The sequence below is a fragment of the Drosophila novamexicana genome, unplaced genomic scaffold (genome assembly GCF_003285875.2).
Source record: "Drosophila novamexicana strain 15010-1031.04,08,12 unplaced genomic scaffold, DnovRS2.1 tig00004555-arrow-pilon, whole genome shotgun sequence".
In the NCBI taxonomy this organism is placed as follows: domain Eukaryota; kingdom Metazoa; phylum Arthropoda; class Insecta; order Diptera; family Drosophilidae; genus Drosophila; species Drosophila novamexicana.
Genome location: NW_020825052.1, coordinates 4,103,537 through 4,117,643, shown reverse-complemented (window position 1 = coordinate 4,117,643; position 14,107 = coordinate 4,103,537). Strand labels below are relative to the sequence as shown.

At 42.1% G+C, this 14,107-nt stretch overlaps 1 protein-coding gene across 3 annotated transcripts; it reads left to right on the top strand.

The window, feature by feature from the left end:
* Positions 1-240: 240 nt before the first annotated feature.
* LOC115770356 (potential E3 ubiquitin-protein ligase ariadne-1) lies at positions 241-2,517 on the top strand. Of its 3 annotated transcripts, none has more exons than XM_030715595.1 (2): positions 241-502; positions 597-2,516. In XM_030715595.1, the coding sequence occupies exon 2, from the start codon at positions 641-643 to the stop codon at positions 2,096-2,098; it is 1,458 nt and encodes a 485-aa protein (XP_030571455.1). In that variant the 5' UTR covers positions 241-502; positions 597-640; the 3' UTR covers positions 2,099-2,516. The 3 variants fall into 3 exon arrangements, with proteins under 3 accessions (XP_030571455.1, XP_030571454.1, XP_030571456.1); XM_030715596.1 differs by having other exon boundaries at positions 397-486; positions 597-2,517; XM_030715594.1 differs by having other exon boundaries at positions 241-2,516.
* The last annotated feature ends 11,590 nt before the right edge of the window (positions 2,518-14,107 follow it).

Here is a 14,107-nt window from a genome sequence, read left to right as displayed (position 1 = left end):
ATCAAATATATAATCTAATCGGAAATTTATTTAAAAATTAGCAAACTAGTTTCTTAAACTATTTAAGTTGCAACTTGTGGCTTAGGGCCAAACACCCTATTAGAATAATTTGTATACCGGGCAACTAGTTCGTTTTAAGGTTTAGTTCCGAATTTGAACCGGTTCGGTCGAAAACAACTTGCAGCCTTGACTGGCAAAATTAATCAATTTCAAAAAAAGAAAATAAAAAATTGTCAGCCTAGAATTCAGTCTTCAGTAGAAATACGAAGAACTCACAACATTTAATTACATCAAAAGTGTTCGATATTATAAGCAACTCTGAAACAAGTTCGTGTCAGCCAATGCAAAGACGAATGTTGCAGGTACCCGAGCAGCAGACAATCAGGAGTTACTGACGACCAGACAGACGAGAGCCAGTGCTAGTGCCAGCACCAGTTTCAGTGATCAGGACCGCGAAGAACTCGACAGCTAACTGGAGAGGAGCTGGTTTGTTTATTCAACTGTATCAAAGTAGTCCGAGAATCCGCTATATGAGTGTTTGAACTTTTCTTATTTCAATTCGAATATGAACTCTGACGACGAATACTCGGATGAAGATCACGGAGATTCACACCGTTTCGTAAACAGCCCATCCTCGTTCATGACTTGTGTGGAGAGCGATGAGGACACCTGCACGGAAATCGATTTACCCGAACGACCCAGGCGCAGCGTCGAGGTTGATGAGTTCGTGTACACGGTCCTTACATCGGATCAGATAGTGCAGCACCAGCGCAACATCATCGATGAGGTCAACAATGTGCTGCATCTGTCGCCGCAGGTCACTCGAATCATATTGAATCATTACAAGTGGGACAAAGAGACGCTTTTCGAGAGGTACTTTGAGAGCAGTCCACAGGAGTTTTTCCGGCGCGCCCATGTAGTGAATCCATTTGCCACTCCCTCGAAGCTGAGCCTGAAGTCTGCGACCACTGTGAGCGGGCGCGAAAAACTTTGCGGCATCTGTTACTGCCCCTGCGATGAGCTCAAGGGCTTGGATTGTGGACATGCCTTCTGCGCCGCCTGCTGGAAGCAGTACTTAGCCAACAAGACCTGCAGCGAAGGATTGGCGCACAGCATTACCTGCCCCGCCACCGATTGTGATATTCTGGTCGATGATGTATCATTCGTCAAGCTGGCTGATAATCCGGAGGTCATTGCGCGCTATCAGCAGCTGATCACCAACACATTTGTGGAGTGCAATTCTCTCATGCGCTGGTGCCCGGCGCCCAGTTGCACACATGCCATCAAGGCCAGCTATTGCGAGCCGCGTGCCGTGCGCTGCGCATGTGGACATGAATTCTGTTTTGGATGTGGCGAGAACTGGCACGAGCCTGTCAGCTGTTCCTGGCTGAAGAGGTGGCTCAAGAAGAACAACGAGGATTCGGAGACATCCAATTGGATTGCGCAGCACACCAAGGAGTGCCCCAAGTGTAACGTGACCATTGAAAAGGATGGCGGCTGCAATCATATGGTTTGCAAGAATCCATCGTGCCGCTACGATTTCTGCTGGGTATGCTTGGGCTCATGGGAGCCACACGGCTCCTCTTGGTATAGCTGCAATCGTTTCGATGAAGAGGAGGGCAAGCAGGCGAGGCAGGCGCAGGAGCGCTATCGGTCCTCAATGGCGCGATATCTGCACTACTACAATCGCTATATGAACCATATGATGAGCATGCGCATGGAACACAAGTTGTACGCCAGCGTCCAGGCCAAGATGAACGACATGCAGGAGAATATGAGCTGGATTGAGGTACAGTTCCTCAAGGAGGCCGTCGATGTTCTATGCCAGTGCCGTGCAACGCTCATGTACAGCTATGTTTTTGCCTTCTATCTGCGCAACAACAACCAGAAGATCATCTTCGAGGATAATCAGCGCGACATGGAGATGGCCACGGAGAAGATATCCGAGTGTCTAGAGCGCGAAATAACAGTTCAGAATCTCTGTGAGGTGAAGCAAAAGGTTCTGGATCTATCGCACTATTGTCGCAAACGACGGACCGTTCTCCTATGTCATGTGCGCGAGGGTTACGAAAAGGACTGGTGGGATTTCATAGAATAGCACTGTAATCCCGTTAGCTAAACTCCAAGATGGTTAACCGCAATACATCGCTCTCTATGATTGGCATGACACAAAGAATCCAGCATTTCTCTGAAGACTTAATATTTAATTGCCTTTGGTTAGACCTATTAAAATGGCACAAAGCTTTTGACTTCCTCTCTGGTAGAGTGTTGTTAATCTGCCAGAGCCATCAAAATTCTGCAGTTATATAATGCAATAGGAATAACGATGTGTTTTATTTGCGAGCATGGTATGGCATGGAATGCAGTCGAAGTCTATAAATGATTAACCTTTTGGGCTGTAAAGTTCTCAAAATGAGCTGTTTGAACATGTTTGGAAGCTCTAGTTGAACATTCTTAACTGGATATTGAACATTCTTAACCTATATTGCATCGTTTATTCAAATGCTTGCCCGGGAATAAACTATTAGAATATAGAATTTATATAAAATATAAATTTATAAGTGGAATCAAGAAAGTGTACTAGTTATTACCACGACCAAAAGTAGTTGAATTAGATTCCAGTATACATGCATTCTTTGATTTGTTAAACTTAATGTATTAAGCAACAATAATCCCTATGATCGTACGTACATAAGCTCTCAACTATTATACCCGGTTCGTGGGTGTAGGGTATTAACTTTATCAGCTCATTTACTTGCTCGAGGATAGACACTTTACATTGGCGTTGATGGTTAGTGGGTTTGGCTTCCTAATGACTTTTAGCCGACAATTTAGAGAGCACAGCCTCTGTCTTTTACTATCACTTCACTCACCATCATTATATCTATTGTCTGAGATTGGGCTTGTATTTTGTTTACCCTGCGAAGCACCTTTTCTTCGTTAGTTGGCGATATGAGCCAACTTTTGTAATTATAACATAAATCAATCCAATTTCATGTTATACTTTTGGCGCAACAAAGCGATTAATGTCGACAATGCCACAAGATATGGCATGGCTAAAGGAAAAACATAAATAAGCCATTGAGCCACGGCCAATAACGGAACGAAACGGAGCTTTGAGACGGCGCATGCGCAGCGTTTTCATATGAAAAATATTTCCTTATCGCGATGCGTTGTAGAGAGTCGAAGTCGAAGTTAGAGTTGGAGTTGGAGTCACCAGTCGCCGCCAGGTGCATGAGATTTACGGCAAACGGCAGCCAAGTCGTGCCCGTGACTTCACCCTGCCCTCGCCTATCCTAGCCCCGCCTGGTCTGGCCTAGCCTGGCCTGGCCAAGTGTGAATTTTCGCACCCGTGATGAAGTTTCCAATTAAATTTTATTGGATTTCAAATTGAGGCTGCCAGCTAGTCAGCCAGCCAGACATTCGCTCATTGATCTCCTGGCTGCTCTGTCTTGCTCTGGCTCTGGGCTCGACTCTGGCACTGGGTTCCGCAAATATTTGCGCGCCATTGTTGTGGCAAGTGTTAAAAGTGGGCGTTGCGCCATCCAGCAGACATCTTGCCTCCCCGTCCATCGCATTCGCAATTTCAGACTGGCAGAGTGATTTCTTATGGCAGTTCAATGCGAGGTCAGCAACGTGGCGTATGAATTGCCCGTAGAAATCAATGTGGCAGATGCAGCTAATCTATTGCCCCATACTACTCTGACATATGGATTGGGTTGGGGGAGTGCCTAAGTCAGGAGAACGGCTAATTGATTACATGTTTCGCTCATTTTTGTGCAACAAAAAGATATAGCATTTGTTGTTTAAATGGTATTATTAGAGTTATTATAAACTGAATTAAAATATCTTCAAATCCATCAAGGAAAAAATAATAAAATGAAGCCAACAGAAGTTGCCTGTTGCAGAGTTATTTAAACTTCGTTCGCGGCTTTAAAGAACAAGGTCAAACTTAAAGCTTAGACTTTTTAAAATAAAGTCCCGCCTAAAGCACCGAAACTTCAACAACTTTAAGTTTATAATCTAGACACTGCCGCATCTGCAGTTCAGTTAAGTACCATTCAACAGTTGCTATCGCTATTCAACAAGTCAACAAAATAATAAAAAGAAAGCCCCAGCAAAGCCCTTCCAGTCCTGCTCCTGTGCCTGGTCCCTATAGATGCAGCATAGCACCAGCCAGGCTGGTCAAGCTGTTCGAGTGAGTTCCTATTAATTTTATTTATTGGCCTCATTCTCAGCCGCAGTCGCTGTAGCCGCCGCAGCCAGAGCTTAGCAGTTACAGTTCGAGTCCTGCCTCCTTCGAGTGTCTTGTCCTCCTGCCACCCTCAAGGGCTCCTTCTTGGGGCGGCTTATTGAATTTTTTATCTAGAGTTTGTTTTTGTGCTTATGGCAGCGTCTTGGCGGATTTCTGTGCCGAGCTTAAGCCATTTTTATATGACATATTTTCGCATAGTCCCTGCAGTCCTTGTTGTCGTTGTCGGTCACTTCATGTACTTAAATTTGCTTTACGACTTAGTCGCGTACTTTCAATTACACGGCATTGTCCTTGACTGTGCCCAGGCGTGAGCTGTTGCCAGACGAAGGTCAGCGCCACCCAACAATAAGGACACGGAAGTGTTTTAAGCTTTGGATGATGCTGTTTTAAATAGAGCAACTATGTCACAAAAAACATGGCAATAAAAGCAACAGCACAAATTTATAATTTGAAAAAGAAAAAGTTATATAAATATTTTAACAAAATGCATAAACTAATTTTTGGTTATCAATTTTGTTTGTCAAAATGTAGGTACTTTCTAATTGCCTTCCAGCCGCGACTCACGCGTCGGTGTGACCATTTCTCGGCCTATCTGCGGCACATTAGTTGAGCCATTGAGCAAATTTTGCCGCTGCCATAAACAATCCGCAGACACGAGCTGGAGCTGCCGTGAGACGCAGCAGTTGCGCTTGCTGCTGCACTTCCTCCTCCTGCCACTAGCTCCGGCCTGGCTTGGGCACTGGCTGCGGCTCTGGCTCTGACTCTGGCTCACTATCACTTCATCAGCGACGTGAATTTATGAGGCACTTTGCGCAGTCGGCGAGCATCGCTGGCCATAATTTGCCGCCGTCTATTGGCGAGTGCACAAATTGCGTTGATATGCTGACAGGCGGCGCACAGCGGGCCAGCCCCATCGCCTCTCTCTTGCCATAGAACCCCGCTGCCCAGCTGGCTATGAAACGTCTTCTAATGCGCAAACTCATTTGCCTATCGCCTCACCAGCAGCAGCTGCAAAGTGCATTTGTTAGCTGGCCACGGAGCTGGCTGCTGATCTTCTCTACTTAAACACAAGCTCACTAACTAAATTGAAGCACGCGCGCAGGCGTTTTAAGCGGCATAAAACCCAATTGACTTTAATTGAAGGCGGCCGAACATGAGGCCGCCGAGTAAGTGCTGAGTGGTCATTGGTCAGTAGAGAAAGAACGCGGGGGAGAATGGAATGCGGGTCATTAACTAGCTGTCACATTTTTGTGATGCGCGCCACAAGAAACTTAATTTAGAAAAAATACACACAAAAGTAAAACAGGTACCCGACTAGGAGATACCCTATAACCAGCACCGAGCTGCCGTCACAAGCATTCAATAATCTTTTTAAATGGAAAAATTCTAGAATTAAATATATGTAAATAGCCTGACCCGATCGTAAATTTCTTTCTGATTGCAATTTTCAACTATTTTCCGCTTGTGGATCATTTAAGTCTATCACAATGAAATTATCCAAATCGCTTAAACTCGTTCTCATTAAGTTATTTAATAGAGCTTTGAAAGTCGACTTAAAGCCAATCGGGCCAAGAAATTTTTTTTAGATTTTTCGGATCCTTATAAATTAATTGAAAATCCAAATTTCTGCATAAAATCCCGTCTTTTTACCTTGAACACATACGAGCTTACAAGCTCCTACGGTTTGATAAAGAGGTTAATAAATCTAGTCTCTGATAAAATTCAAATATAGCTATATATGAATAATTCAAAAATATATATTCAATGCATATATGTGATCAGTTTTTCAATAAAATCAAAATACCCTTCGAGAGCTCACGCATATAATCGCCACAAACTCGCCGCACAAATTAAGCACATTCTTTGGTATTGCTAGTTTTTTTTTAGTTGCTTATCATTTGCATCATCATCAGCACGGAGACAATTTTTGTACTCTGTTTATAAAGTGCACACAGCATATTGGTTTCGACCATATTAAACGGTGGGCAGAATACTAAATTTATATCTCCTAGATTTGACAATGGGACTTTAATCTAATATTCTTAGTACTTTTATAATTGTATATGAATGGTATTCTTCATGAGCTCTCTCTCTCTCTCTCTCTCTCGCCTTTACAATACGCAAAAGCAGCCAAGCAGTCTCTCGTTTACACAGTGTACAGAGTATTGCTCAGTCGGCTAAATTCTTGCTTGCAAAGTTCTTACTTTTTGTTGTTGAAGTGCTTTTAATTTATTTTTTTCACAAAAGGTCGTGACAATTTAATTAAACGTCATTTTATTTATTTCATATATTGATTGCATACTCTAAAGCTTTTAATTGCAAAATGGCGATGACACCGGCTAGCCGCACCGCACGTCCCTAGGCCCCTACGCCCTACATGCGGCGTATGAAGGCAGCTTTTAACGCAAAATTTGGCATTAAAATCGATATATTCCATGGAATTGTATACGAAAATGCAGTCAACTGTTTGCCAGGGAACGCATTTAATGTATTTATATTGTATTTCATTATGTTTATTTCATTGTTGTGATTGAATTGAATGCCAATGATAGACATTGGGCGCCGAACAGAGGCTGTCTCTGATTCTGATTCTGGTTCTGAGTAAATAGCACTCCCAGCTAGCGCCCCCCTCGCGATGGCTGCCAACGAATCAATTATGCGGCATATTTTTGCTGATATAAATATTTGCATTGGAATTAATTATTTTATATTAAAATGACCGCAATACATTTTATGGTCGAATGAAGCCTAGGACATTGCACACAGGATATTGCTGTTGCACACACACAAACACACATACAGGCATAATCGACGGCTGTTTGAAGTGTGTCTTGTGCATTGCTGTTGATTTTTGCGGCCGGGTGACTGCGGCTGTCCTGATTGACACCGTAAATGATATGCACATTATGTGCAGGATATGTCGCTGTCATTGCGAGTGAGCTGCACTACAAACAGGAAACGGAAATGGCAAGCATTGTGTACGTACGTGTACGTGTTCCATATTGAAAGAGTTCGAGTTCGATCGCATTGTGCTTTGAGATTGGCCAAAAGTATTCGACCTGAATGTTTAATGACCAATCTAATGAATTACACTTGTAAAAGTATTGTTCTTTTCACTTGTTTTAATGTCAACTGTTTGCTGAGTACGTAACCTGCGGGTTTTTCTCATTGTCAGAATCGAAAGACTGTCTGTCCGCCTGTATTTATGCGTTGATGACGTTTATTTTAAATTATCAATAGCTATGCATTTTTCACGAAACCTATAATTATCACTTTTCAGATAAGGCAGATTAAGACCCTGGAAATTTCATACAAAACCAACTAGGCATTTCCCATAGTTTAGATCTGTGGGAAGCGGGAAGGTAGGAACGTTGAATTTTTTTCACGGCATTAGGGCACTGGGTATAGGGTGTCTGAACTAGGCCCTACCAGCTTGATAATATTTTAACACAACTATACCTGTATATTATAAACTGATTTGATGGTAATATATATTCCTCAATAAATCCCGATGTACACTTGGCATATTGGTATATTTGCTGTTTCAGCAGCAGTGCTTTGATATACAAAGCATATCTACATATAATACATATATAAATTTAACAAAAAACACAATCACATCAAATCATACACGGCTCATCAGAACGTCATCATCATCATCGTCATCACATCTTGGTACGCTTTAGACGAGGCAGAGGGATTGTTCCAATTCAGAATGTAGCAACACTCAAGCCCCTGCCCAGCAGCAACACAAACGACAACAACAACAGCAGCAGCAACAGCAGCAGCAGCAAGAACTCGGCTGTAGAAGAAATGCTCTTAAAGGATCCACTTGTGTTTGGGCTCTGAAGTGTCCTTTGCATGTTAGCGAAACCACTCGAAAATATGACGCGTTTGCTGAAGTATGCAAAAATTGCACATGGAACAAATATGGGGAAGCAGCTGGGCAAGCGGAACAACAACGATGAGGAGCACAAAATGTTTGTCGCTTTAAGCTGCCAGCAGGCGAAATTCGTCAACAATTTGGGAATGGAAATTAAACAACGATAACAACAACAATAGCGGCATGCTCATAAATCGTATCTTTATCTACGATGGCGGCATATCAAATGATCGTTCATTATGGGAGAAAACGGTGGCACCTTTGAACCGCAGCGTCTTGACGGCAGGGGTGGCTGGTGGGAGTGAATTGTGCTGGCATTAGGAGTACGTGTCGTCTAAGGGGCCGCTGCAGGCGCCGCCGTCGTCGTCGACGCTGACGCTCAATCAATCAATGCACGGCAGCAGCAGCAGCAGCAGAGGCGGCAGCGATTTTGTCGATGGCGTTGGCGGCAAACATGAAATATCACACAGCCAAACCCTTTTTTATGAACATAAAGTTTAGGCTAACGATTTCGATTTCCTGCACAAACGTGAGCGTAACCAAATTTGCTCTAGGGCTTGGCCAGAGAGCAGCCAAACAGGCAGTCATTCAGTCAGGCAGACAGACAGTAAAAATCCGAACAAAATCAATTCAATTGCCAAATTATGCCAAGCAAAAGCATGGCCAATATTTCGCTGTCCCAATATTTGTGGCCGCAATTGTTTTGCATGACTCGTTCAGCTTGGACTTGGACTGCATTTGGATTTGCTAATCGATCATCTGGGCCATGCTTTGGCTTCGGCTGCATTTGTTGGCTGCCTCGACTTGTCATGACTTGACTTGGGTTTTGTCATTTTAGTTCAGTTCAGCTCAGCTCAGCTCAGTTCAGTTCGGCTCGGTTTGGTTTAGTCTGGTCGTCATTTTTTAACTGTCTTGGCACTTGGAGGCGGCCTGAACTACGAATATTTGCGGCGTACTGCATTTGCCGTAATTATGCCCGAAAAAGTAACACGAGGCAGCACAAACAGCCAAACGCGACGTGGTGATTAATTGTCGAATCGTGCACTCCGTCGGGGCTATTTGTTATCTCAAGGCGTTGAAATTATAAATTGTTTTGAGTGCAACCCCAAAGAGAGAGAGCCAGTAAATGAGACTGTACCCAACATCGCGTCGATCGTTTTAATTTTTTTTGGCTTTTGTTCAGGTGTGAAAGGGTTCACAAAGGGTTCAAGCACGAAAAGTGCTGAAAAGTTTCGCAGTTGGTCGATAGATATGGCATAAAGACCTTTCAGCCTGCTTGTGTTGTGTTTGTGACAGTCAATTAAGATTGCATAGATAAATAAGCAATAGCGCTTGAGTCGAGAGTGACCGAATAGAAGATACCCTAAGCCCAGTGCGGAGCTACCCTTCCAAATATGTAGGCTTCCTTCTATACACACATATACAAAAACTCTTATACCCTTTGAATCTGAATCTATTCAGTATAACAAAAGCCAGCTTGACAAAACTCTGTCCAAAAATATTAGAGTAGGCAGCTTTCTAATGAAAAATTGACTCTCTTCTAAGGATTACTATAGGCTAATAAGTCATATAATCAGATAAGTACAGAATGTAAATGTTTGTTAAACCGATTAGAGCTCAAAGAAACTGCGTAATATGCCTTGATATTAATCACATCATTTATGTGTCATTCAATGGAAGCGTGCTGTTGAAATCACCTTTTAGATCATCTGAGCCACTTTTCATAATTTTCTACTTTTATGCATAATTCACATATCACGAATAGCACATCGTGAATTCGTGTCTGGCATAACAAAGTATATAATTTTGGCGAGAACGAATGAAAAATTTTGCTCATATCTTTAAAGCTGTTGGCACTGTTGACATTTCAAGAAGCCTCCCCCGCCTCCTTTCTGCTGGTCTTTGTGCATGAAACGCGCTGAAGTGCGTAAATGTTAAGTATACAGAAGCGAGCAGAGGCACATGCCCCATCGAGAGTTGCCTCCATGGCCAAAGCTGGCTCTAGAGCAGCTGTCAAATCAGCACGTGACATTGTGTGACATCATTGAACTGGAATATGACGAGGCAGAGCGCCAAAAAGCCGCGACGACTTTCGCTCCATGCAAAAGACGAAGGAACGCCTCCAGCTCCAGCTCCAACTACCAAATCCCAATTCAGCCGCGGCTTCTGTTTCGCCTGTTGTCGCTGCCTGGTGTCAGGTAGTTTTTTGGGCGATGCTGTCGGGGCTGCTGCAAGTGCACACTTGAGACATGGAGACAACTCCATGCGCACAGGTAACCCGGCCCCCAAGCCAAACCAAACCCAAGACCAATCCCGTCACGTGGACCGAGTTGAGAGATGCATTCAGCACGTAGTGCATAGATCAACATTCAAATCTGTGTGCCTTTGTGTCTGTGCATGTTTGTGTGTATGCACATGTGTGTGTTTGTATGTACCGCTGCAATCACGTTAATTAAAAAGGTGCAAATTGTAAAACGCGCCGAGCAGCGCGTCGGGAATGCCACGAACCACGAAGCGGAGCCAAGTGCTGCCAAAAGCTGACAGCTGTTAATGAACGAGCGAACATGTGGCATGGACAGGAGAGGGGACAGGAGAGGGGTACGGGGGCTGGCTTGATTCTTGCTGTCTGCAAGTCACGTGCTGCACGTCATTCGGCTGCGGTAATTAAACGTATCATAATTTCTTATGGCCATCTCCATCCACCCGCCCAACCAACAAGCTTTCGCCTCATATGCAGCTACCTTCCTCCTCACATCCTCAACCCAATCCCACTCGACTCCTACTATCACTCCCACGTAACACGTTTGCATTTTTACATGCATTTTAATATTAACGCCCAAAACGAGATTCAACGCGCAGCAGACAAAAAGGATTTCGTAGACCAAAAGGATACGACGTTGCTTCTGGGCATGGTCTGCGATTGCAGCTCACCCACACTCCACTCCCCTAAACTCCTCCTCGGGGATGGAGTATATTAAATGAAGTCTCGGTCGCTCAGGCAGGCAGCATAATAAAAAAATATATAAAAATAAACAACATTTTTTTGTACAATAAGAAAATATGAAAATTCATTTTGTTTGTTGCTGTCGCCGACGCTGCTGCTGTCGCACTGCAACAATGGCGTCAAAGCTGCGGCACAGCAACAATAATAATAAAAAGAAAACAACAACAACAATAACAACAACAGACGCCACAACGCATGCATCCAAGCAACTGCAGCATGTGGAACAGCCGCATTGGGAGGAGGCGCCAAGGCACAACACATTAATAAAATAGACAACTTGAAACATATATATCAGCCAAGTGCATTAAAATGTTGTAAAACGAAATTATGATATTACATTTAGTCAAGTGGAGTGCTTTCTGCGGCAACCTAACAGCAGATGGCATTTATACGAGCACTATAATTAAATTTATTGCGATCAGTCTAATGAAAATTTCTTGGCTAACATAAAAATTTATTATGAAAACAGTCTCCCAAAATATTTCAATGCAAGTGAGACCAATTTGATGAAATGTGACTGTGGCACCCGGATTCATATTCAGCTTGAGATATGCTACTCGCTTAGGTTTTACTTTTCGATTTGCCAATAGTTCAATTTATAGATGCGCTCTTCAGCAATATATATTCCAATCCAATCCTAAGCAACGCCAATATAAATGAGCTTCATAGGTAGACAGACAACAAGGTGGACATTGCACAAAGCGAGTATACCCTTTTCACTCTATGAACGAGTATATAAAGATAAATGCTTAGGCTGTAGGTGTTTGTCTCCGGCCAAATCAAATATCAATTACATTTACATCGTATGTACACATCCCAAAAGCCAATTGGCAGCACTTTAAAGTAGAGTCGACTCGCTCAACACAATCTATTTGGATCGCCAATTGCAATATTTTGCTGGATTGTGTAATGCCATGCAGTCAGGTACGACCGACCACCTGCTGGCTTTATGCGATATCCGAAACTGTTCAATTAGCGCTCAATATCGGCAAGCAATAACTCAAAATTTGACAACTTTCAAAAATATGAACTCACATTGCCGGGCTGCACTTGCACAAATCTAAATATGCGATTTATAATTAACATTTCATAAATTCGCAATCATGATAAGAAAAGTTTTCCATTAAGAATCAATTAAAATGCAAAAATCGATCAAAATGTGCTCGCTCCACTGTTGCTCTGGCTTTTGGCTTTAATGCCCGACTGACTAAGATGAAGTTATCGTGATTGAACCACTTTTCACGCAAGATAAAGTCCGAAGCGTGGCAATGAAAATGAGTTTTTATTGAAATAACATAATTTGCATGAAAATTCCAATAAATTGACAGATGATTATTGATATAATTTGTGACTGACAAAGATTATATACCCTTCCTTCTCTATGTACTTGGTTGGAACTTAATGAGTCAATTAATAGGACTTAAAAGTTTTGAACTCAAGTTCCGAAGGAGCATTATATAAATTAATTATTATCATTTTTGTTAAAATGATCATTATATCAAATACTTATACTTATTTTTACTTTTATTGTTTTATTTATATTTTTATTTTTTATATTTTATTATTGTAATTATCTAAGGCCTTCTTCTACCATAAGCCTAAAATTCAAGCTCAGACCTAAATCTGAATTTCTTGAAATTTTTATTAAAACAACATTTTCTTTAGATGCCTACACATTACATGACGAATTCAGCCAACCTTTTGGCAGGGTATAAAGTATGAATATTGAGAGCAGAAATAAATATGTACGTACATTAATATAAATATAGAAGTGGAGCGATTTAATCACGTGCAGTGTTAATGAATTCAATTGAATTTTGCGCTATCGCCAGACAAACAGAACCGAACAAACCTCCACAGACCCACACAGACCCAGTGCCAGTTCCAGTTTTGCAGTTGTCCAGCGCCCAGTGGGCAGCCCCTGTTGCTCTGTAGGCTTTGCGCTTTTTGATCTCCTTGCGATTGTCTCTTTTGGAGTGGTTGGTCCAGCGCGTTCCGACCTAGCGCCACAGCAAAGCTAAGTTGATCAAGTCAGAGTACTGTAGTCGGGCTTGGCCGACTACAAGATAGCCTATACCAAGTGCCGAGATTCCCTAACAATATACACAAAACTCGGTGCACCTACTGCCGTGATAATGCCCTTTCTTCCATTAGCCCCAACCTATGAAGTATGCGTTTCTTATTACTATGGTATTTATAGCCACATCCTTATAAATTTTAAAAGTGTGTGCATACCATTCAGAGGAAATGGGGAATGTATTTATTCTAAAATGAAATATTCTATATTTGATTATACTATTCGAGAATGTTGATGATATTCAAAAGTCATTCATTGTGGAGACATGGGGAGATATTGATAGTTTGAAATAATATTGATTTGCGCGTGCCGTTAAATGAACTCACATTCCGAACTCAAATCCACTTCCTCGGCGCGTTTAAACAACACGGCCATGGCTAGATCGACTTTATGATGAAGATCGAGAATATTTAATTATTGAATTGGAGAATCCTGCTTCTGTATATTACATAAATTTTCATTCGACACTTCTTCAACGATACCTTACCGCAGATGAATTGCTCATAACACATAGCAGATTTGTAATTTGTGACAAAAAAATATATATACATTTTTTGGTAGCAAAGTCTCGTCACACATTTGGTGACAAAACTTAAATACCCTCTGCCTGGGTAATAAAATACAAATTTAATAAAAGTTATGCACTTGCCAACAACTGTGGACAGAAATTTGCATAGACGTACGACTCTATTTTGTATGTTTTTATTTTTGTAATTGTTTAATCGCAGTTTGGTCATCTATGTGGGCTAGCAACCCAGGCGAACGATAGAGCGTGCAGCTTGGAATTTGGATGAAATTGCATAGAATTGAAGATTTAGAGCTTGTGGAAATGAATATTAGCTACAGAAATAGGCACGTCTAACACCATAAAGAGTACGATATTCTTAA